We start from the raw sequence: 25,661 nt of genomic DNA, 5'->3' as shown, positions 1-25,661 counted from the left end.
ACACACACACACACACACACACACACACACACACACACACACACACACCAACATACACAAACACACACACACTACCCTGCCAAACTCAACCTCGCTCCTGACTCTAACTCAAATCTCTTGCTTTGTCGCTTTGAATGTGTGTGTGTGTGTGTGTGTGTGTGTGTGTGTGTGTGTGTGTGTGTGTGTGTGTGTGTGTGTGTGTGTGTGTGTGTGTGTGTGTGTGTGTGTGTGTGTGTGTGTGTGTGTGTGTGTGTGTGTGTGTGTATCCAGACCACATTTTTGGAGTCAGACTTTTTGTGGGCAACTAGAGAGGAAAATACATAATGAGCAAAATCTCTGGATGTTGCGTTGTCTTTCATCTGTGTTTTGCCAGTCTGGCCCCTAAGTGGTCAGTTACACCTGTAGGGTGTGTGTGTTATGAGAAGAAAGGGTTTGTATAACTGGATTTTAGCTTTAGAAATGACAGCAGTCTGGCCTCCTCAGTGGCTGCAGGTCCTTTTGTCAAGTAAAACCAATAATACCACTTTGTAAAAACTTTCAGGTACAAGTGTAAACTGTAAAGTAGTAATATATAATAAGAAACACCTCCTTACAAAGTGTTATAGTACAAGACATTATACTATTGTACTATTATTATTGATGCGTGAATGTGTTTAAGCAACTAGTAGCTTAAGCTGTCAGATAAATGAAGTGCAGTAAAACTTACAATGTTTGTTTTTGAATGTAGTTGAGTAGAGGTATAAAGCTGCATAAAAGTCTCTGTGCAGTAAATAAGTAAATGTAGAAACTATCCAACACTGCCCTTCTTTAGTCACTTCTTAAGACACATTTTTACAGAATGGCTTTCATGTGATGTGTCGTCGTTTCCTTTTAATTGGTTTTAGTATTTTATCTTATATTCGTTTACTATTTTATGTTTACCTATTTTACTTGATTTCATTTATTTTGTTCGTTTATTTGATTGTCACTTGTTATTTCATTTTATTTCTTAGTTTAGTTTTATCCTAACGATTGTTCTTAATGTTTCATCTATTGCACTGTTTTGCTGCCTTGTCTGTCGAAGCACTTTGTAAACCTTGGTTTTTTAAAGGTGCTATATAAATAAAGTTATTATTATTATTATTATTATTATTATTATTATTATTATTATTATTATTATTATTATTATCATCCCTATTTTCCTTCCTTCTTTCTGTCTTTATTCATCCCAGTGTCACTTTATTCCTCCATCCATCCTTTCAAGAGATTTCTGTCAAGCTGGCTTAGACCTAGACCTAGCCGGAAACACAGCCCGCAACGCTTTGCTCATGAAATAAAGTGTCTCAATGTAAATCCGCCAACATCCTGTTTTATTCTGAAAACCTCACCGGAAGTCTGCCATGCTTGTAATATATTCTCTTGACGCTGCTCTCCGGTCTCCAGTGTGGATTTACATACCCCTGATTTCCGTGGGACTAGGAAAGGGAAAGAGGAGGGTGGCGAGTCTTCCAGGAACTGAGGAAACAGCCTCAAAAGAGTGTTATTTAACAAATGTACAACTCTTAGCTCCCAAAATCTCTGTCGGAATAACCTCAACACCGCTTTATTGCGCGTCTTTCGGCTCTCTCTCTCTCGGGGACTACTTTTCTGCTGTGGAAGGGTTTTTCGGAGAAGTCTGGGAAGCAGCTCGAGTTGAACCCGGTTTTGAAGGGGCTGTGGCCATGGCCGGGGGTGGAGGTGGAGGTGGTGGAGGTGTTGGTGGGGTTTCTCCTATGGGGCCCGCACCGCCAATGTGGTATCACCGGGACCTGAGTCGAGCTGCGGCCGAGGAGCTGCTGGCCCGGGCCGGGAGGGACGGCAGCTTCCTGGTGCGGGACAGCGAGAGCGTCAACGGGGCTTACGCTCTGTGTGTACTGTAAGTAACGCAACAAAACCATGAAGCATGTGTGGGGCCTCGTTTTGGCCTTCTGATCCAGGAAAAAAGTTAGTAGCTTTATCAAGGTGTTTTAAAGTTTAATTTTTAATACAGTTTTTGTTTTTGTTTTTTAAGTCACTGCGTTTAAAAGTTGCTCATAGACCTGCTTAAAACTGTACCCTGAGTTGATCTCAGTGTGAGTTAGTGTTAAACTTCAGCTCACACACATTTGTTTACTTTCTCACTGGACTCAGTAGGCTGCAAGGAGAGGCTGTGTGTCTGCCCAGCAGTGGAGCTCCAGCATGGCACACAGCTTTAGGGCTGTCCCTGTCTGTCTTGTGTCTGATGTGGTTGCCTGCAGCAGCGTTTTTTCCTCTTTTCTTTTTTTTTTTTTTTTTTTTTTTTTTTTTACAGGGCACTGAAACTAGATGGTGGTGGAGGTAAATATAAGCTATCATCTGTAGGAGCCTGGTAAAGCCTTGCTGATGTTTTAATTTAAGGCTCATATAAGATCAATGGCCTTAGCTGAGTAGTTACACATGCTATCTTCTCACACAGTAGATCATACAATGACATGTACCTGTATGTCAAGGCTTTAGATTGGAGATAGAGGTTCTGGTCTTTACTAAATAAAGTGATGAAACGCCCACCCTCATTTACACAAGGGAGATTTTGTCATCAACAACCTCCATGTTCAGCAAGCGGCATAAACAAACCTCACCACTTGCTGATTTGAGTGAAAAAGAAACTGTACCCGTACTCTGTGCTTATGACGAGCAGTCCATCGCGCTTCAATACACAGACAACACCGCCATATGTACACTTGACAATGACTCAGGCAAGTCAAATGAACTGTGAAAAGGGATGTTTAACTGATAAAATGACTCACATGCCCCCCCCCAGCAAAAAAAGAGTTAAAACAGATGCTGTGGTGTTGCGGGAAATAAAAGCCCTATGCCATGTGACATGTTACTCTGACATTGACTTGTCCTACATCTCCTGTCTGATGGATTGGGGATGTAGGTCACCCCATGCTGAGTTCATTGTGCATTACATGCACACCAGCAGCAGTACGCACCGTCCGTTTTTAACTACTATAATTTGTAATTGATGACACTATTACATAATTCGTTATAGTGCAGTCTGACCTCACCATATAGTTTAACACTGTCATGTAAACTCATTACTCCTCTTGTCTTATAAGAACCCAGAAATTATAAACCTGCATTTTATTTTTGGCCTCTGGCTTATTAAAGTAAATGATGCTGCCAAATATCCATTTTTCATCCTTTGCTGGATCCATAGTGATTCAGTAGGTCACTCTATGAACAACAACATTCCTCACATCCATGCATCATCCGTTTCCGGATTTATTCCCGCCTCCACCTCACCCTTCCTCTCCCCCTTTCACCTTTCATGTCAAGGTTTTTTTTTTCAGCTGAGAAAGTTTCCTTCATGAAAACTCAAACTTGTTATGGCCAGACTTTTGTCAAACTTTGCATCACAAACAACGTTACTGCCTTTTACCAACAACTTTCGCCACATACTAACAGTAAAATAACATGGCAAAAGTATTACCCCCATCGTTACAGGTCATATGGTCAAGAACTCAGCTCTTTCTTCTAAACGTGTGCTGATATAACTCGGTAAAAAAGCATCTCCAGGAAGAACAATCCGAATCCCCAGCCGTGTGAAAAACCTCCAGACTGCTGAATGGCACACGGTTGGGTCAAATCTTATATGGTCCAATATCGGTTTCGGAAACAGCAAATCCCTAACATATCCTTTGTGCCATATGCTTTAACTTTCTAAGGTGTCTACTAAAGCAAACAAAGTCAGATTAGCTGGTAAGCTTACCTTATAAGTGTATTTGTAAATTAATAAGTTGTATTTGTTAGGAGATACAATGTCTTCTTCAAGCTGAAATAATCATTGTATTGTAACTTTTTGAAGGGTCCGAGACAAATGTCCGAAATCCTATGAAACTAGCTAATATTAAATGCTTCAATCAGGTGACCTCTTTTAGGTCCCGAGGCACAAACAAGCCAAAATGTTTATTTTCTACCTGAACATGGCTACCAGCTTATGCTGAACTTGCCCTCGTGACTTACACACACGCATATATATTTGTACTTCCCTTTTGAGCAATTTGGAGAGACCAGTGTGTTTCCGAAGTGTTGCCACTCTGCTGCTGTCTGAGAATAAACTAGTGGGAAGAGTGTTTGTTTGTGTCTGTGACTTTCAGAAGCTGTAGCAGCAGTCGGACTGACTCTTGGACCAGTTTGTCTTTAGGCTCTTTGCCTTTCACTTCCTCTTAGTGTACATTTTAGTCTGCAGAGTTGTTTTTTTTGTGTGTCTGCATTTAGCCTTTTGTAGGGAATGACCACTTTGACCAGCTTACTTAGTGTGTTTGGTATTTGTATGCAAGGGATGTTAATGCATTTATGTTCTACATGGCAGATGAAGCATCTTGAAAAAGATGTAGTATGTTCGAGCTTTATCATTCACTGCCACAGTGTGATCAAATAGTGAAATATTTGAAAAACAGCCTTCTAGCTAAGGGATTTCTCTTATGATTGCAATGCCAACCATTACTGTAGGTGTGGCCATATTTTCATTTTAGGCACGTGTGACATCAGTGTGACAACTACAGAGATGTTTTCTGTTTTTCGTGTCAGGAAGATGTTCTCTAGTATCCGTGCAGCGCGTCTAAACATGTTGGGGTTCAGGCATTTCCCTCTGTGAGCCCCTGTGTGTTTGACTCCTAGACGTTCCTGAGAGAACATTTCTCACCAGGAAGTCTTGTGAATGGGTGTAAATATTATTGCCTTGTAGAGTTAGTGGGTTCAGGATTTATTTTAAATGTATGATTTACCTTTTTAAATAGACAGTTTCCAGGTACTTGTTTATATATACTCCCATATTTATAGCACTTTTTACAGTACTTCCTTTTAGTCCTTCCGTATTTGCGTGATCAAATATTCAATGTGAGAAAGATTTGCGATAGTGTAAAAAAAACTATTGTGATCCAAAAGTGAAACCACTTTTACGCCTCCTCATATTAACCATCATACTTGAAAGCTAAATTTACTTCTGAAACTCATCCATGCTGCTTTTTTAACTGTATTATCACCTTTGTGATTGATTTGATAGAGATAAAGGTAATCAATAGAGAATTGTGGCTTTAACTTGGATCCACCTCATCAGTGTACTCTTTGCAAAGGGTTACATTTCCCTCATATTTTGTGCTATTTGTTTTACTGTACAGTTTGTACTATATGTTGTCCTGCACAAGTATGAGATGACTGGCCAGAGCATTGAGGCACAGGTTACATTTTGAATGATAAGTAGCATAAGAATTAGAATTAGTATAAGAGTGTGGAGTCGGTGGGGCAGTCATTATCCTCAAGACAGTCTATTGTTGACAACACACACACACACACACACACACACACACACACACACACACACATTGTATGCGTTGGGTCTGTGTCCATCCCATAATGAACCTCTCTCTCTTTCTACATCTCCCTCCCCCCTGTTATAACTTTGCTGCCACTGAAACAATAGTTTTTACTCCGCAGACCCGCAGAAAATCCCATCAGCTGCCAACAGGAAAACAAACACACACAAACACTCTACTGTACACTGCCGTGACTCCTGCACATAGATCCTGTGCCACTAGACCCACAATGCATTGTGTTTTATATTATGACAGGATTAAATGTGGGATATGGTTTCAGAGGCCAGGCAGACAAAAGGAACGGTTCATCTCACTGACTGTGTTTACTTCTGGGCCTTGAAAGGCAAGAGCAAATATTTATCCAGTTTATGCTGCTAGTGGGAGCAACTGCTGGAGGCATACAATATATGGAACTATTATTGGCAACTATCTGATACATGTGATGTCAGTGTCCTGTTGGTTTAGCTGGCATAATCCAAAATCATTCAACTCTGACGCTGTGGGTTCAAATTCTGCGCCAGGGCCTTTGTTGCATGCCCCCCCCACCTCCCCCTCTTCTGTGTACTGGCAGATAAAGGCAAGGATACCAAAAAAAGAAACACAAATTTGTGCATCTCCAGCAGGAATTGATGATAAGCAGCCTGTAAAAACACAGCTGCCCTCAGTAAGGAAATAGTCCGAAGGTTAAAACACTGAGAGCAAATTCTAAACGCCTCCTAATTCATTTTCAGATGCGCTGGGAACAGTTTTGAATTAAATAGTTGTGTGCCATGTTAAACTCCCTGTCGAATCTGCAAAAAAGTTGATTTAATTTTCTACTGTGCTGCTGGTGATGTTCAGAACTCAGCTTATCGTCAGACTCATGCTGATCCCTGGTCAGGCTCAAGGTTGTGCAACCAGGTTCCTCTGTGTTGACCCATAAGACAAATGCAGGTTTGTTCCATGTGACCGTGTCGGACAAAGAACAGTGTGAGAAATATCAGCAATTTTAAAAGTTTGGTTAAATGTGACACTTTTCGTGCAATCTAACATAAACTGGCCTAGCTTCTTATGACCTTACCTCAGTAGTATATTTTAATATTTTTAATCCAGGTCGGGGCAAGATGAACTCCTGTCATGGATTTATCCCTCCCCCAGTTTATGCACTGTAAACACACACGCACACACACACACGCACACGCACACTCATACTGTAAATAAGCACGGTAGAAGCACTGCAGCAGTAAAAGCAATACTTCAGTGTTTTGCATAGGCTGCCTTGCTTACACCCACAGGTCCAAACAGACGCACAACCATAACACAGGCGTACAGTGTACACACAGACAGACACAAACCACAACATCTGCCTGGCAAATTGAACATTTCGTGTCCGGTCCACTGAGCAGAGACATGAAGCGCGGACATGAAAATCATTAAACTTCAGCTCGTGGCTGCAGGCGTTGCGTTGTAGTCACGGCTGTGTGATAACAATGTCAGAGCATTGAACTGCAATTCGTAAAAGAAAAAAAAGCTCAATAATTTGGTCAATAAAAAAATGTAATCTGAACTTTTATACACAGTTGTGGACTGAAAGAAACACAACAACATTCTGTGAGTGTTCCAAGAAAGAACTTAATCATTTTCTTCTAATCTGTATCTTTCCTATCTGACAAATGATGTTTTTCTTTGTTTCTTTATTTTGTAGCCTCACTATAACTATACATTGTTTAAAAGCTACGTTCAACTCTGATCTGCTGTACTACATCATGCTACTGTAAGGATAAAGGCCGCTCACAACTGTGATGGACAGCAACAGGTTGAAGCTCTCTACACCGTTTAAACCCCCTTCACTCTCACACATGCATTCACGCACCCCTTTTCACTGAGGTCAAGAACAAGAGAGTATGTACGCATGGCACAGCTTGAGAATTTAGTTTACATTTTTTTTAAATGAAACCATAGTCTTTAAGTTGTCTCGTCTTTTTCTCCCACTTCAGCATTTTTCTTTGTTTTCACTCCATTTGCTCCAACTGTTTGACCTTCATTTCTTCCTCCTTTGGTGTTTCTTTCTCTGTAGGTTTCAGAAGCATGTCCACACATACAGAATCCTCCCAGACGAGGAAGGATTTCTTGCTGTACAGGTACAGAAAAGACACACACACACACACACACACACACACACACACACACACACACACACACACACACACACACACACACACACACACACACACACACACACTCTCACTCACTCCACTGAGGTCAAGTGTGTGTGTGTATGTGTGCAGCAAAAACTGTATTCGCTTCAGTAGCAGCTGGCAGGCAGATATGCTTTTGTTGGCTCTGAGGTCTCTCACTCACTCAGACTCTCCCTCTCCACACCCACCCACACACACACACACACACACCACACACACACACACACACACACACAAACACACACACCAACAGCAGCCTCTTTGTACATTGTGCCCAACAGCTGTGAAGTCCCCACCACCACTACCACCAGCCACACACATGTTAAGCCACACACACACACACACACACACACACAACTTCAGACTCCCCGTGTGGCCACATCACAGACATCTGTGTCCGTGCTGTATGATTTTAGGCTCTTAGCTATGACGTTAAAGAAAGAGGCTAAAAGTCAAAATTTGCATCCTGTAACTGAGTACGTTTTGGAGCAATGTTTACCAAGACAGTTCTTCCTGGTTTGAGTTATATTTAGACCACTGGGTCATATTTGCTTACACAACATTAAGTGTGGAACAATGGGGGCCACCAGAGATTTCATCTCCCGACCACTTGTAGCCAAGGAGTTTGGATGCTATTGTTCTGTTCATACCGAACAGAAAATAACTGTCCTTCTCTTCCTCTGTCTCTCGTGTATCCCTCTTTAAATGTCCTCCCCTTTCTTTCCTCTCAGACATCTCAGGGCGTGCAGCCTAAGCGGTTTAAGACGTTACCAGAGTTGGTGTCGTTGTACCTGCAGCCCAGCCAGGGTCTGGTCACCACCCTGCTTTACACCGTGGACAGAGAGGAAACAGTTGTCAGCGATGACCGGGACTATTCAGGTATCGCCTGAACCCAAACAGGCACGCTTTCATATCCCTTGCACTTTAACTTAACCTTAACTCTCCTTTTCTGTGATTGATAGATGGGGAGGATGAGAAGCCCCCCCTCCCCCCTCGCTCTGCCTCCACCTACACTCCCCCTGGACCGGACACACCAACAGAGAGGTACAAAGTCTATTTGAGGACTCTCTTTATTGTGTCCAGTTGACAATATTAATATGAAAGCGCTGAGAATCAAATCACAAAACCACTTGCAGAGCTTCTTAAAAATACGTTTACCATGTAGTACATGCACACGACCACAAACACACACACACACACAAACACACACACACACACACACACACACACACACACACACACACACACACACACACACACACACACACACACACACACACACACTGAGAAAGGATGTTGCTTCTCTGTGAATGCAATTATGTTATAAACTTCCTCTTTCACTTTCACTGCAAACATTGTTACATATTAAACACAAAAAACACTCTCAAACTCACATGTTGATTAGCAGACACATACACACATATCAATAACCTCCGCTCTGCCTTTGTGCCCCTCTGTTTGCATAGAGAAGGAAAACCACATCCTGTTTAAAACCACGTTGGTCACAGTTGATGCACTGCTTCGGTGAAGTGTTTGTGTGTGCACGCACATGTGTATGTTGCTCAGATCTGTGTATGTGGATGAACAAAGATTCGCGCCCTAACTCAGACTATATTGAAGTGAGTTAGGTGGCTGAATCATTCTGACATTTCAGTTGCAGTTCAAAGTGTTTACTTTGAACTTACTTCCTGTGCCGATGTGAGGGAAGGACAGAGGATGTCGCATGTGCACAGATTGTAAAGCCCTCTGAGGCAAATTTGTAATTTGTGATTCTGGGCTATACAAAATAAACTGAATTGAATTGAATTGAAAATGAAACTTAACAACAGATAGAACGTAATGTTCCAGAACATAATGTGTTTCAATGAACTTTGTCACAGTTTCAATTGTAGGTGAAATCAATGAAGCCTCATCCTCCTTTTAGTCACTGTGGTCCTCATTTGCCATGTTGTCATGGAAAGATGCGTAATAACGACCATGAAAATCCTCCGTGATGCGTTCCACGTACGATTCATTAAATTCTCTTTAATAAGTGCAAAAGACATCATAGATCAGAGAATGTGAAAGAACAAAACATCACCTTTTCATTTACACTGGAAACTTTTAACAGTCTGCTGGTTTGCAGACCTTGCATGTTTTAAAAATAGGGCTTGGTGCAAGAAAATATACTTAGTTCTGTCCAGGCCCCAGTTTGGACCATGTTAAAGGATGGTGGTATGTGCGTCTGTGGGTGGCAGGGTAGTCAGCTCTCTGTATAAGAGGAAGTTTGTGATTCTAAAAAAAACCTCACTGCACAGATTCCAACACATAAACAGATATGGCTTCTATGAAGGCCATGACAGTTCTCTGTTTTCTGATACAAAGGATGGAATTTACCTGCAACTTTGAAACTCATTGTTTTAAGCATCAGCTGAAAGTTTAAAGTTTATAGAAGTAATGGCATAAAAGGTAACAGAACAGCGAGTACGTGCATGTGGTGAGGATGCATTATAAATACTCATTGGACTTTATTTGAATTTGTGTTAGTGCTCCAGCAGCTAATGGCCTGAGCACCATCTCCCACGAGTACCTGAAGGGCAGCTATGCTCTGGACCTCGAGGCGGTCAAACAGGGAGCCTGCTCGCTGCCTCACCTCAACAAGACACTAGTGTCCTCCTGCAAACGCCTAAATGGGTAAGAAGGACATCCCAGGACATCTGTAGAAAACACATATTCCACAGACAAATGCTCTCTCGTCCATGCATGCTCTACACAAAGCCATTGTTTTATACACTTTATGTGCTCGTCACTTAATGATAAAAATGTACACCCTGCAGAACCGCCTGCATCATCTCATCTCTTATTTTGGTCCCAGTGGCCCATGTTGTACATTCAAACATTGTGATAAGCCACAGGAAATAAACTTCAACTAAAAACAGGCTTGAATTAAATATATGTAACAAATGTAACTAAATCATGTTGTTATTAATCATCTGTCATTTATTGTGAAGCCCCAACATGATCACATGAATATAGTCACTATCTGATTTCCTATAAATATATATCTAAAAGAAGTAAGATGTAAATCTCTTTCTCTTTCCCCAAATAGGGAGGTGGATAAGGTTCTGTCGGGTCTGGAGATCTTGTCCAAAGTTTTTGATCAGCAGAGTGCTTTCATGGTCTCCAAGATGATCCAACAGGTACGTATCCTCTGACTTTATTTGTGTGTTTATGTGTGAGTGCGCACGCTTAGTTAGAATAGAAGTAAGTTAAGGCATTCCTGTCCCTCTGTCATCCTGCTTCCTCCAACAACTGGACTATAGCAGTATTTAAGCCCTTTTCTGCATTCATTCTTTTCAATATAACACTTACAGTATGTATAGTGTGTATGTAGACCCCTACCTTCACCACCAATCTCTGGGCAATACCCCGATGGTTTAATGTGAAATACAAGTTGTCTGCATTCGTATCCAAGCTGTGAGACAATATTTATGGCCAGTTGGTCATTTTTTAACAGTTTCATTTTCATTTTCCTCCAGACTGTAACCAAAATTTCACCCCAACTTCCAAAAGCAGCGACTTCTCTGTTCTCTTAAACAGTTAAAAACATTTGCTGTAATTCACGTCCGGTATTGCTTACATTAAACATGATGTGTGGATCACAAGAATGTTAATTCAGTTTCACAGATGATGGAATATGGGACATAATGTCCTTAAGTAACAAGGCAATAGTTCTGTTTTAAGCCTCGCTAACTAGTAATTAGTGGCAAAGATTCAGGAACAAGTTCATGAAAAACAGTGAGACTTATTGGAGGGGACTTTTATCGGCTTTAACACATAGTGGGACTTAATATACACACACATAGAGTAAGCGCAGGAGACACACACACTTTTGTATGTCTTTAAATAATTATCACTTCAGAAATGATTGATAGGCCAATGTGCTGCACTTCATTGTGCTGGCATCACTTAAGTAGTCATCAAGAACACACCTTCATGCCAGTCTTTTTTTAAATACAACATGATTTATACAGTAGACCGGTTATGCAGCCTTAAGAACAATTTGTTCAACACTGCAAAGCTGTAAAATGTCTGTTTGTTGTGCATTTTACATTCTACGCCTTTTTTTTTTTTTTTGTTGAAATCTTAATGGAGTTCAAGTTCCTTTCTTGTCTTACTCACGTCTAGTTCTTCTTTTTAAACGGCACAGTGCACATGAGTTGTAATAGTTGTAATTTTCCTCCTCCGTCAGTCTGTGAATCAGGGTGGAGACCAGGAGTTGGAGAACCTTGTGACCAAGCTGGCAATTCTCAAAGACCTGCTGTCCTCCATAGAGAAGAAGGTACACACACATATTCAGCACATGATCACTTCTGCTCCCTCTTTTTTTTTGGACACAGCAGTCCATTTGTTGTTGCAGCCCTTACAAAAAATATTTGCATAATGTGTAATACTAGGAAAGCAAAATGGAGAGGGGTGCCATGTAGGTCATAACAGGGAAGTAATGGTTGTCTTTTTGACTTTTTGCTTTTATCCCTTATTTAGCAGTACATTTTGACCAAAGCCATGTTAATGTTTGACACCATTTCTACTTGGACTTCGTTTGTAAGGAGGGGCTTTCGCTGCTTGGGAAGGAAATAGCCCCAATGCAATCAGGCTGCATGTCTTGACTCATGTGATGTCACTGACTCCGTCTTCTCTGCTTCTCTTAGAAAACATGGGAAACTGTTTTAAATTGTTGACACCAACACTTTAGCTGAAAACAATACAATGTTTCTGTTTGTGTCTGTGTGTCTTTTCTCTTGTGTTATCTCGTTTCCCTCTTTCATTTTTTCCCCCTGTTTAGTCTTTTAATTGTTGTTGATCACCCTTTCTCTCTCTTTGTCCCCTCAGGCTCTGAAAGCTCTCCAGGACATGAGTTCGTCATCTCCATGCTCCCTTCCTCCTCTTTCTATGCGTCACAGCAAAGCCATCCCTGTTCAGCCCTTCGAGGTTCGGATGCTCACACACACACCACCTACAAACTCATAAAAACGCACATTTTAGCAGGGCGATATATATATGAGGTGAGTATTAAGGCAAGAGTGATGATCTGTTCAAAGCTTTTGACCTTTCCAGGAAGTGCTTCAGCTAAAAACAGAAAAATAAAATGTATCCTTTATTTAATCAGGGAAGGATGAAGTGAGAAATATCTGCATTTTAGCAATTAACAAAGTGAACGCATACTTTCTTAGACACTCAATGGCTTCAAGGCCAAATTGCCCCTAAAGCGCTACTCCAGTCTTTTGTCAATTTGATTATGCACGTTTTAATCATGATCTTAAATCTTTCACATCTCCAGGAACAGGAACTAATCATAAATCAGGAAACAATCTGTTGATCATTATTTTGTGTTGAGTTCAGTGTGGAAGCAAACCTAGAATTGTTTGTACAATGCTAAAAACTCCTCCAGGTTTGATTTATTAAATGTCTTCATAGAGAACTAGTGGTTTGATTTCACAGAAGACAGACTGAACCTGAGTTACAGTTAAACGAGGTTTCGTTCATATATTCATCATCACACTGCAGGAAGTTTGTCAGCAGAGCTGACGTGAGACCACAGGAATGCGTGTAATGCACTTCCTGTGGCATTATCAGTGCCTTTGTCATAGTAAATAGTATTTGTCTCTTATGGTATCATTGTCATACGAGAAATTAGTTCACAAGTTTTTAACAGACGTTTTGTATATTGGTCACAAGATTATAGTTGTTTTATTTGGAAAATCTGCCGACAGCATAATGTATAGACATGCACAAAAAAAGGGTAAAGTCAGAATAATAACAAAGAGCTTCATAATAGGGTTGCAGCTCAAAAAAGAGATTCTTCTGTGTAGGAACCCGTGGAGTAAAGGGTGAGACAGAGAAGGAGGAAAAATATTTGCTGTCAGCCAAGTCTATATCCTCTGGTGACCTCCTTTTAGCAGCTTCCTGTTGCACAGGAACAGAAGTCTTGTTAAGATGAGGAGAAAGGCTTAAGGCATGGCACCTGATTCACCCGCTGATATTCAAACATACCTGATCATCGCTTTACATGATGCCTATAATAAGTATGTGGTGAACAGAAGTATGTGAACTGTTATCTAAAATGACAGTCAAGAGAATCAGGACATCTGTGATCATCCAAATTCCTGTTTTTTGTTTTCAGATTTCTTATCTAGCTGGCTTTATATAACTGACTTAGACGTAACACTCTGTTAATGCCATAGAAGCAGCAAGCTTGTTTTGTATGTAAGAGTCCACTACTTTAATTTTGGAGACCCCTGGTGGTATGACTATTTGTAATGACTTGATAGCAGGCATTTCTGTAGAAACATAAACTTTTATAAATTTACCACAAGCACTTCAAGTTTCTGTGTGTGTGTTTTTATTTTTTTATTCTCCTTATCTTATCCACTTAAGGTAAAGCTGGATGTTTACCTGGCAGAGCTGACAAAGATAGGAAAGAGTCAGAAGTACACTCTGTCGGTGGACGTGGAGGGGGGACGGCTGGTAGTGATGAAGAAGGTGAAGGACAGCCAAGAGGACTGGACCACCTTCACACATGACAAAAGTGAGAATTACACAAATACTCCATACACAATGTCCCCAGTGTTTTCTGAACTGTGAGATGAGTAATCAGTGTTTCCCCCGGGAAATAAATCAGCGGAAACAGAAACAGAGGGAGTTAGCCAACCAGATAGTGACGTAACTTGTCTTGTGATCTTTTTTTTTTGTAAGACTGACCACACAATGGCCACATTCATTACATATGTGATAATTTATGTGTGAAACCTCCTCTACTCCTTTCCTGATTGTTAATGTTGTCTGTCCTTAGGGTATATTCATTTTATCAGATGTTATTGGATGTGTTCTGTTTTTTGAGCTAAGTGGCCTTCATCTGCTTCAAAACGCTGTGGGGAAACCCTGAGTAATATTCTGGTTTTAGCTCCATGAAAAACTTCTCAATTTCTTCATGGTATCTTTTAGAGATGCAGTGGAGGTAAAGACATGAGTAAAGACAATATATGATAATTTAATGGCAAATTAACAACCCTTTTTCTAGCCTATTTCTTTTGTCTTGCCTTTTCATTGTTCTTCTTCCTTTACTTTATTTACTGTCTTTAACCTGTCAGTCTATTCCTTGACATTGCTTGCCAAGACCAGAAGGAGAGCACACATCTCACCTGTCTTAAAGTCCCTCCATTGGTTGCCTGTCAGTTTTAGAATAGATTTTAAGATCCTTTTAGTGGTGTTCAAATCACTGAACGGACTAGCGCCTGAATACTTGTCAGACATGCTTTTAACGTATACTCCCTCTAGATCCCTCAGGTCCTCTGGCACTGGCCTTTTAGTTGTTCCCTGGGTGAGGACTAAGAACTACGGTGAGGCAGCATTTAGTGTCTATGGTCCTCGCCTCTGGAACAGCCTGCCAGAGGAGCTGAGGGCATCACAATCTATAAACACTTTTAAGAGAAATCTTAAGACATACCTTTTTAGTTTAGCATTTTCTTAATCCATTGTTATCAGTATTACTGTGCTACTACTGGTTTTATTGGTTTTATACATTTATTGGTTTTATACTGGTTTTATACATTTTATGTATAAGAATGTTACTCTGTTGCTGTTCTTTCTATTTTTACCATGTTTCTATATTATTATTTCTCTCTACCGTTTATTTTCACAGTATTGTTGTATTTTCATTGTATTGTTAAGCACCTTGTATTGCAATTTTGCACGAAAGGCGCTATATAAATAAAATTTGATTTGATTTGATTTTCCTCCCGGCCTTACAATCTCCGTATCTCTGACCTCCTGTCCATTGTATGTCTGTCTTTTTTTGTTTGTCTCAGTCCGGCAGCTGATCAAGTCTCAGCGGGTGCAGAATAAACTGGGCATTGTTTTTGAGAAGGAGAAGGAAAAGAACCAGAGGAAAGACTTCATTTTTGCTAGTGCCAAGGTCTGCGCACACACACACACACACACACACACACACACACACACACACACACACACACACACACACACACACACACACACACACACACACGCACACACATTGCCTAACATGAAAATTTTGCAAATGTAAGAAAGCACAATCTTTTACAGTTGCTCAATCATTCAAAGATACATACACATTCATATTCAAACTAACAAGAAAATAGTCTGACGTATCTCTTTTTTCTGCGTATGTAATCAACTGACACACGAATCTTCTCTATGAATTCGGTTTCCACTGACATTCTTCCTGGAATGTGATTCTCCTCAGATCTTTTCTCTTTCAATGAGAACATTTTATTTAAAAATACCAAATAGAGTTGTCTTCACTCAACTCACATTGACATTTTTTCAAAGTTTAATGAAAGCACATATACTCACACTGATTGTTAGTCAGCTAGAAGTGCTGCTTCTTAGAAACAAGGTTCCCTTTTGTGACAACTTCCACTCACTGATATATGTGTGTGTGTGTGTGTGTGTGTGTGTGTGTGTGTGTGTGTGTGTGTGTGTGTGTGTGTGTGTGTGTGTGTGTGTGTGTGTGTGTGTGTGTGTGTGTGTGTGTGTGTGTGTGTGTGTGTGTGTGTGTGTGTGTGTGTTTCAGAAGCGGGAGGCATTTTGCCAGCTGCTGCAGCTGATGAAGAACAAACATTCCAATCAAGACGAGCCAGACATGATTTCCATCTTCATAGGCACCTGGAATATGGGTTAGACACACCCTTACAATACTTTTTTTATTTTTTTCAACATGATCCACGTTCATAGAAACTTACATTGACTTATCATTTATGTTCATACGGTGCATTGAAAAATAACAATTAATGTATTTCCAGATCTTGAAATTAGTCTTAATTAAGATTAATGTTATATTTTGGTTGTGGTCTCTAGGCTCAGTGCCTGCGCCTAAGTCTCAGGCCTCATGGGTATTGTGTCGTGGCCTCGGTAAGACTCTAGACGAGATGACGGTCACCATCCCTCATGACCTTTACGTGTTTGGAAGCCAAGAAAACTCTGTGTGTGATCGGGAGTGGGTGGAGTCACTTCGTGCACTGTTGAAAGAACAGACAGAACTGGATTATAAACCGGTGAGGAAAGCAGGCAGAAACAAAGATTATCTGTAAAAATCCCATTCTTTGATTGTAGTGTTATTTGAGCTCAACTATCAAATGTATTTAAGTCACGGGAGGTGGGGGGAGGGGAAAGTGGACGTCATTTGTTTGAGAAGGGCAAAGCTAAAGATGACGAAAGAAACAATGACTAATTGGTTCCCAATTCTATGTTGTTCTCATTGGTTGTAGATCGCAGTGCAAACTCTGTGGAACATAAAAATTGCTGTGCTGGTGAAACCAGAACATGAGAACCGGATCAGCCACGTGGGAGTGTCCAGTGTGAAGACGGGCATCGCCAATACGCTGGGTAACAACAGCGCTCAGTATTCAGTCTTTATTCTTCTTCACATGCTCTACTTTCTGCTCAGAATAAAGAAGGGAGCTATGAACAATGTGTTCACAAAGGGGGAATTAAAGGAATTATTATGGATTTTATTGCTGCAACTCTTGTGGTCACACTAAAAAATGTGACCTAAGAAAACATCTAGTTAAAATGACATGACGTTCATTTCTTATCTCTGTAAACCACAAAAGCAAGAGAATGAAACTAGATTTATCTTTGCCCCAAACTAAAGATTCCCACAGCATTCTGTGGTGACATTTTAATGTGATTCATTTTCAAAACAGGATTATTTTTATTCAATAACGTAATGCTTGTCATTATTCTATTACAGTTAATTACTGTAATATATTTAGTTTTTATGTTTGTTTTGACGTTTGTTAAAGGTAACAAAGGAGCTGTGGGCGTGTCCTTTATGTTCAACGGGACATCTTTCGGCTTTGTGAACTGTCACTTGACATCAGGGAATGAGAAGATTGCCAGGTATCTACCACAGTCCTACACACATGTTATTCTTAGCTGTTTTATTTCAACGTATTGTACCTTATACCCCTTACATAGCAGTTTTACTTTGTGGTTGATATACTTTTACAGTACGTCAGAAAAACATCACATACATGACACACTACTTACTTACTACATTACTCACACTCATATACCTCTTATTACCCTGTGACACATGCGACCTTCGACTCCTGCAGGAGGAACCAGAACTACCTAGATATCCTCCGCCTGCTGTCGCTAGGAGACAAACAGTTGAGCTCCTTCGACATCTCACTGCGCTTCACACACCTCTTCTGGCTGGGAGACCTCAACTACCGGCTGGATATGGACATACAGGTGAGGCAGAACATCGACACACATGAGCAGAATGATGAAATGCAGCAGATGTGCATGACACCTCATCTTTTCTGTGTCTGTGTGCAGGAGATTTTAAACTACATTAACAGGAAGGAGTTTGAGCCTCTGCTGAAGGTGGACCAGCTCAACCTAGAGAGAGAGAAGAACAAAGTCTTTCTGCGCTTTGGTTAGTATGCCTGTGTTTCTACCAGACTTCTGGCTTACAGTATTGTTTACCTCCTCTCCCTATGCATAATGGTTTAGATATTGCAAGTGTTAGAAGACTCAAAATCAGTCTCTTGTCTCTCAGTCTTTTGTCCATTGCGAGAAACTGTGAGAGCTTTTTGTTTCACTTGCTTCTAATGAGATCTACTTTAAATATAACCTGCTGATTAAGAAAGTTGCTCTCATCAACCCCTGTGTATCATAAATATGTTAAATGTGTCATCCCAAGCAGTCTGTGAATGTTCATGATTAAATACAACCGGTCAGTTCTGTTTGCAAAAAGTGTCTTCTTTCTGTGGCACAAATGCAGTAAATATAACTTGGACTTGGTGTTGTGTCACATATTGCAAAATTTAAAGGAAGAAACATTTGCTGTTTATCGGCTCAGATATCCTCCGTTTGTTTTAGAATTTTACTTAACAGCTGAAATGAATGTGTTTATTAATTAAATCAATAAAATGCTACGCTTCACACATTTCCACTCCCCTGCAAGGAGTTCTAACAAAAGATTGTGTGTCTACTTGTTTGCAGGGGAGGAAGAGATCTCATTCCCACCCACCTACCGTTATGAACGTGGCTCAAGGGACACATATGTCTGGCAGAAGCAGAAGGCCACAGGGGTTTGTTTACTAACTCAAACAACATCGCAGATAGACTTCCTTCCAGCCATTTCTGACAACAGTTATGACTCTAATGTGTCTTCTACTGTTCTGTTTGTCCCAGATGAGGACGAATGTTCCATCCTGGTGTGACAGGATCCTGTGGAAGTCGTACCCAGAAACACACATTGTCTGTAACTCCTATGGTAAGACTATCGGCAACAAAAATCATTCATACATTTGTTTTAATTCAGTGTAACAGAGGTAGTTCTTTAGCAATTTTTAGCAACTGGGTGCAGTGGTAAATTCCACCTTTACATTGTAAACGTCTATATATGGCTTTTACATGATGATGAGACTTATATGTTCTTTTGTTTGCCAGGCTGTACAGATGATATAGTGACCAGTGACCATTCCCCTGTGTTTGGTACCTTTGAAGTGGGGGTGACCTCCCAGTTTGTCTCCAAGAAAGGTACAAGTGGATTAAGTAAAACTCTTCAGAAAATACTTATTTTGTTTCCTTTGTTTATTTTTTGCTTTCTGTCAATTGCTCTTCCTTCTTTCTTCTACTTCTGTTCTTCCTCTTTTTAAGGCTGCGGTTAAACTACACAATTTGGTCATAACGGCTGATTTTCAAGATAGAGCTGACTCCATGCGAGTTTTAGGAACTTGATGATTTGTTTGTTTTCCAACTCAAATCTGGACAGTTTGTGTGTCTGTAGTCTGGTCAATGAGCTGAGCAGAGACCAGAAAGAGTCAATGAGTTGAGCTAAACAAAAGGGGAAGTAATGCAGCACCCTGTTGCTCATTCTCATAAATAGTTTGTAGCATCACAGCTTGTGTTTTAAGTGAATCTAATGCAACTGAATGTCATTTATTAAGTGCATAATGTTTAATCTTTTTGTCCTCTGCATATATTATTCTGCGCCACCTACTTACATCTCCCCTGTCTTCCTCCAATCCCTCATCCCTCCTGGCCACCTGTTTCTCTGCAGGTCTGCCGAAGTCTTCGGAGCAGGCCTACATTGAGTTTGAGAGCATTGAGGCCATAGTGAAGACGGCGAGCAGAACCAAGTTTTTCATCGAATTCTACTCCACTTGTCTGGAAGGTGAGAAGAACGAGCCGTCACCTTCGCAGCAACTCATTCACGCTGACAGAAAATATACCAGGGAGTTACAGTACGGACAGGGTTTCTGTAACACCTAGTGGATGTAATAAAAACTCCATCTGTTCTTTTCGTATCTCTCCCCCTCCCTCCCTTTCGCAGGCAGTCAGTATACCTTTAAGCTTGAAACCATGTTTGACCTTTGCCGCACCCCCGCCTCTTGTCCGCCATGTACTTGTGAATGAAATGCAATAGAAACATCTTCCTTCTCTCCTTCCAACCTTGTTCCCTTTGTTCCTCTCTCCTATCCCCCCTGCCCTGCATTTTTTCTGTCTCTTATCTTTAGAATTTAAGAAAAGTTATGAGAACGACACACAGAGCAGCGACAACGTCAACTTCCTGCGCGTGGGCTGGTCCAACAAGCAGCTGACGACGCTCAAACCTCTTCTCTCAGAGATCGAGTACCTGCAGGACCAACATCTGCTGCTGACGGTGAAATCACTGGATGGATACGAGTCCTACGGTATGAAGAGAGTGTTTTTGTTTCTGACGAGGCCAGTGAAATTCTGAAGTGGACTTTTAGTCTGACAAACAAGGTTGTGTGTGTGTTTCCCTGCTAGGAGAGTGTGTGTTGGCTCTGAAGTCTATGATTGGCAGCACAGCACAGCAGTTCCACACCTACCTGTCCCACCGTGGCGAGGAAACGGGAAATATCAGGGGGTCCATGAGGGTCAGAGTCCCCTCCGAAAGAATGGGAACCAGGGAGAGACTCTATGGTAATGCTCTGTATATGTAAATGCATGATGATAGTATGGTGTGTTGTGCAGACACACAAGGAACTTCCACAGACATTAATTAAATGGAATCAGTAAATCTATCCAGAGAAGAGGAACGATGTATCTGAAGCAGTTGGGACAAATGAAAGGACTTTTAAGCTTCAAGGCGTGAAATGACCAAATGATGCAGTATGACCTATTACTGATGTTTAAGTTAACTGCTTTTTTTATGGTTTCATTTCAGAGTGGATCAGTGTGGACAAGGATGAGACGGGCGGACCTAAAGGGAAATCCACTTTGGTATCCAGAGTGGGACATGAATACGTCAAGTCAGTCCTCTCTCCTTCTTTCATTTTGCTCTTGATTTAGACCTATATTAAAATGCAAAAAAGCTGAATATTTTATTAAAATTTGCACACATCCTTCAGAGGAGATTATTATAAAAAACACATTTTGTAGCTCTATATATTTACATTATATTGGATAACTGCATTATCCAACATCGAATGCAAAAAGAAATTGGGACCAATGAAGAGATTAAGCTTTTCTCCAGAACCCTTGAAAAAGTATTTTGTCTTTCCTTCAATCTTCATACAGTTTAGTACAGCAGAAATACTATCATCATGTTCCATTTAAAAAATAATAACATGTTGGCCATTTGCCTGATTAGGACCCAGTATGGTTGAAATGTTACAATTTGGGACTCTAGATTTTTACCTTTTATTGAATCTGATATCTTGCATCTTTCACGAGGGATGTGCACAAAAACACCTTTCTGAATCCTCAAGTAAATCACACCTGCTGACTTGTTATGATGTTCTCTCTGTGCAGGCCATCTGTAGTTCGTAAACAGCTCGGAGAGCTGGGAAAATTGAGCGAGGAGGGAGAAAAGACCAGCAAGGAGGAAACTACTGCAAGGTACCGCCCCCTTTATATAGGTTATACACACTGACCAACAAATACACATATCAACAGAGCATTTTTGATACAACAAAAAGTGAAAACCACGAAACATAAAGGCAGGCTATCAACCACCTGTTCTGTTTTTGGGTGTGTTGTTAAGGCCTAAACAGGAGGCACCAGACGGGGATCCATCCGTCTGCAAGAACAGCTACAATAACCCCGCCTACTACATCCTGGAGGGCGTTCCCAACCAGTCGGCAGCTGCTCTTTCGCCTGAGCTTCTTCCATCTCCAACCTCCACAAACCCCCAGGTAGCTAAAGCCCCTCCTCCTTCAGCTGGAGCTCGAACCAAACCACCCTATGTGGCCCCGGTGCCCTCTCAGCCACGCAGAACCATGATGGGGCACCCGGTCCGTGCTATTAGCGAGGAGGGCTCCTCAGAAGACGATGGAGGCGCCTGTGTAGCAGGAGCGCAGGGGGTGGTGTTGGAACAACAGTTGGAAGCACACTGAATCGACCTCCTCCTGACTTCCCCCCTCCTCCTCTCCCCAAGGGAGCCCTGGAGATGGTTGCAGAAGCCCCCTTCTCCAAACCTCGCACTCTTTACCCAGACCTGGCCGAGGTCAGGATCCCAGCAGCTAGTCCAGCTGCCCCACCGTCCCTCGTAGAGGGTTTTAGACGAGGAGGAGGAGGAGGAGGAGGAGGAGGAGGAGGAGTTGGATCAGGGGCATTGGACGACCAGTCGTGTTCTGTGCTCCAGATGGCAAAGACACTGAGTGAGAGTGAATTTCCTGGTCAGCCTCCACGCGCTCCGTCAGCACCGCCGCCTCTTAGAGGGCAGCCGATGGGTTTAGGTGTGGATGCCTGCCGCACCTTCCCACCCAGAAATGCCATCACAGAGAGTATTGCAGAGGACATGCCTGAGGAGGTGAGCAGTCCATTGACATTAACACTCAGTGGATCATTCAAAGGTATTTTTTGAAATGGAAATATTTGGCAGCTTCGAGAAGTGAAGTTGTGACTTGTTTGGGGTTGTTATATATTTTTCTCAGGCATGTGGGAGATTTGATGAGCTGCGATGTTCATACAGCATGTTTTTTTTTTTTTTTTTTTTTTTGCTGATCCTGTGTTTCTTTTCCCCTGCACAGGCACTTTGGGGCAGCAGTAGTTCGTCTTTGTCCGTTGGGGAGTCGTCGGTGGGGGAGTGGCTGCAGAGACTTGGACTGGAGAGATATGAGCAGGGCCTTCTACACAACGGCTGGGACGACCTGGAGTTCCTCAGGTACAAACACTCACACACTCAAGACACTTGACATTAATGTTCTGGTGCAAAATAAAAGCTGTTGCTGTAGACCTTTGTACTCTAATATATACTGTGATTCTTTTAAGTAAATCAATCTTGTTAAATAATAATCATTGTTTTTCTCAGTGATATCACTGAGGAGGACCTGGAAGAGGCGGGAGTGCTCGACCCCGCTCACAAGCGAATCCTGCTGGAGAGCCTCAAGCAGCAGCAGCAGCAGAAATAAACTTTTTTTTAAACTGGTCTATGACTGGTCCAAACTGGCCTGGTACCACACCAGGTCCCAAGAGGCCAAACCTCAGCTGAACTGAACTGAACTGAACTGAACTGAACTGAACTGAACTGAACTGAACTGAACTGAACTGAGCTGGAACGTGCCAATTGATGCCAGACTGTGCCTTCTGAGAGAAATTGCACTCCATTTGTATTCTCAAAAAAACACTTAGAACCACCATCTTTTTCAGATGTACTGTATGTGTGTTGTTGTTGTTGTTGTCGTTGTCGTAGAAGTGGCCTTATTTAAAGAGAATCGTTTCAGTCCAAGTGACACTACAAGTCCCTCAGCATTGAATTCTAGTGAGAAGATGCAGGATGAGGTAATGGAATTGGAGATATGACTTGCGTGTGGAGCAGCTGATGCCTTGATGTTGTACCGTCACTTCTGACCCTCAGCTTCAAGCTAGCTTTATAGCTTGTTTTTCTTTCTGTGTCCTGAGAAACTTAAATCAAGAGTGAAGTTTGATAATTCTCAGAAGTGGTGGTTTTCAAATTTAACGGAAAACGAAAAGAGGGATTTTTGTGGGAAACCAGAGCATTGTCTCAGTTTTTTCTCCCACTAATGGTCACATTTGGGGAAACTTTATGGGAATTGTTAGAGAGCACTCAAGGGTAATGTCAGCACACAGATAGGTAGAGGAACACCCTCGCTTCTGTGATGGAGGCAGGCAGGAAGTGGTGACAGGAGAGGAGTTAGCCCGGGCTCATGTCAGGCTATAGGGAGGTCAACCTGCAATTCTCATTGTTGTTTAAATGGTGGCAATCATTGTGTCTGTCTCTGCACATATTTATGTTTTTTATGTTGTTGTTTTTTAAGGATAAAGGGAAAATGGAGCAAACCAACCAAACTGGTCCCAGGTGGCGTTAAAAGTACATTTTTTGCTGTGGTAGAACATCGGACTGTTAGCCATCAGCACCCGTTTGTTATCCGTTCACACGCAACACTGACATTTCAGCTTTTGTCCTGATGCTTGCAGATTGTGACTGCATTATTAGAAGATGAGAAGTTCTGTTTCAGAAATCTGTAAAGACTGACAAATGAGTACAGAAGTAAATGAGGTAATATTATCATCATTTTACATGAGATTAATTCTGAAGTGGGGTTTTTTCCAGCACATTTATCATTTTCACACTTTAATTGTCTGTGAGGACATTAAATTCAAATTATGTGAAGAAGTCGAATCTTATCTTAACATCATAAAACCAAGGTTTGATGGGCTTTATGTCACATCTTTCATTCATTTCTCTTTAAATTGTTTTAAGTGCTCACGGAATTTGTTAACATGGCTAAATAGATTAACCAATGATAATATTCTACAGATGATTATTTACTTAGCCATCTTATTGTCATTGAGAAACCATTTGTCACCAAAACATTTTTTTCCCTGTAATGCCGTCTGGAGATTTTGCTGATTTTATTTGGTTATTTTGTTACATTAATAGAGACACAGAATATATTTTGTACTCGTGGGAGAAGATGTCACCTCTCATGATTCATTAAAAACAAAAAAGTCCGGTTTTTGTAGGACATAGACGGTTTAAAGGTTGATGTTGTTCCCTAGTGCAACCAGCAGGTGGTGCTGCTTCTCCATAAACCCCACCAGTAGGTTTGATGCTGGCTGTGCAAACTTTGTGGAAAATAAGATACAACCAAGTCATGTTGAGTGAAAGAAGGTGGTTTGTTAATATATTGTTCTTGAGCAGTTAAAACCTGAGTGTTAACTTACATGTTAGTGTTCACAATGTCTTTATTCTTAATTTAAATCCTGTTTCCTCTTCTGACTTTAAGACTAGAAGCCAAACCGATAAGCCAGTTTATAGTTGTTTTTTAAGAGATGCTGATGTGGAGACCTCTATACTGTCAATGAATGTGTTGTTTCATAATTGGGACTAAATATGTGTTTGTAGCAGTTTCATTCATGTCTTTTCTCTCCTCATTTTCCTTTTTTTGACACAGAAACGTCCTCGAATTATGTTGCTCACATGCAACCTCTGCCATTTTTGCTTGTGTTATGTGTAATACGAGTTGTCTAATTTTCTAAACAACTATAATGCAGAGAACGTGGATCTGCCGTTTAGCCTCTCAGTGTCCTTGCTTATGTTTGTGTGAGTGTGTGTTTATGTGTTTCATGTGCATGAGTGAAAAAGAGACTCGCCATTTTCTCTGTGACACACTCCATTTTATCTTGTTCCTTCATGTAGTCACCTCTTTTGGTTATGTTATGTTAATGTAAGTTATCCATGTAATTTTTTGTTTGTTTTTTTCAATTAAAATCTTAATATCTTTCCTTATTTTCTACATTCGCTCATTCTCTTCTATTTGTTGTCGTCTGCAGGGAAAGCTGAGAGGATGAAACAGTTATGGTCCGTGAGCTGTAGACCTGCCTCATTAAAGGAGAAGGGAAAAGTGTACGGTAAAATGAGAATAAGTGACGTCTTTAAGTCATTTAAGTTTTATTTTAACCATGGTTTAAGGAGCTTGTGTAAGTTCAGTGTTCATGAAAACAGCTTTGTTAGTGTCTGAGGTCTGCACATAACACACAACACTCTCATCACTCTGTCACACACAAGAAAGGAGATCATCAAACGCGTCACATAGTGCTTCCATAATGTAGATTTATTAGAATATTCAGAGTAGTGCTATAACTTCTCATTCACTAG

The 25,661-nt window shown here is 41.1% G+C and overlaps 1 protein-coding gene across 1 annotated transcript; it reads left to right on the top strand.

Moving 5' to 3' along the window:
• Positions 1 to 1,527: 1,527 nt before the first annotated feature.
• On the top strand, positions 1,528 to 25,238 carry inppl1a (inositol polyphosphate phosphatase-like 1a). Its single transcript, XM_054599787.1, is given in 28 exon segments — positions 1,528 to 1,894; positions 7,414 to 7,477; positions 8,266 to 8,413; positions 8,497 to 8,578; positions 10,061 to 10,207; positions 10,623 to 10,713; positions 11,766 to 11,855; positions 12,407 to 12,505; positions 13,952 to 14,102; positions 15,382 to 15,488; positions 16,128 to 16,230; positions 16,412 to 16,608; positions 16,822 to 16,939; positions 17,359 to 17,455; positions 17,674 to 17,812; positions 17,900 to 17,999; positions 18,569 to 18,657; positions 18,761 to 18,842; positions 19,019 to 19,108; positions 19,632 to 19,745; positions 20,089 to 20,265; positions 20,363 to 20,518; positions 20,763 to 20,847; positions 21,350 to 21,436; positions 21,582 to 21,892; positions 21,895 to 22,349; positions 22,570 to 22,703; positions 22,851 to 25,238. Coding segments are annotated over 28 exon segments (3,807 nt in total). The 5' UTR covers positions 1,528 to 1,700; the 3' UTR covers positions 22,951 to 25,238.
• The last annotated feature ends 423 nt before the right edge of the window (positions 25,239 to 25,661 follow it).

Source organism: Anoplopoma fimbria, chromosome 1 (assembly GCF_027596085.1).
Source record: "Anoplopoma fimbria isolate UVic2021 breed Golden Eagle Sablefish chromosome 1, Afim_UVic_2022, whole genome shotgun sequence".
NCBI lineage: Eukaryota > Metazoa > Chordata > Actinopteri > Perciformes > Anoplopomatidae > Anoplopoma > Anoplopoma fimbria.
Note: the sequence above shows the minus strand (reverse complement) of the source record. Positions and strands in the feature narration are given on the sequence as shown.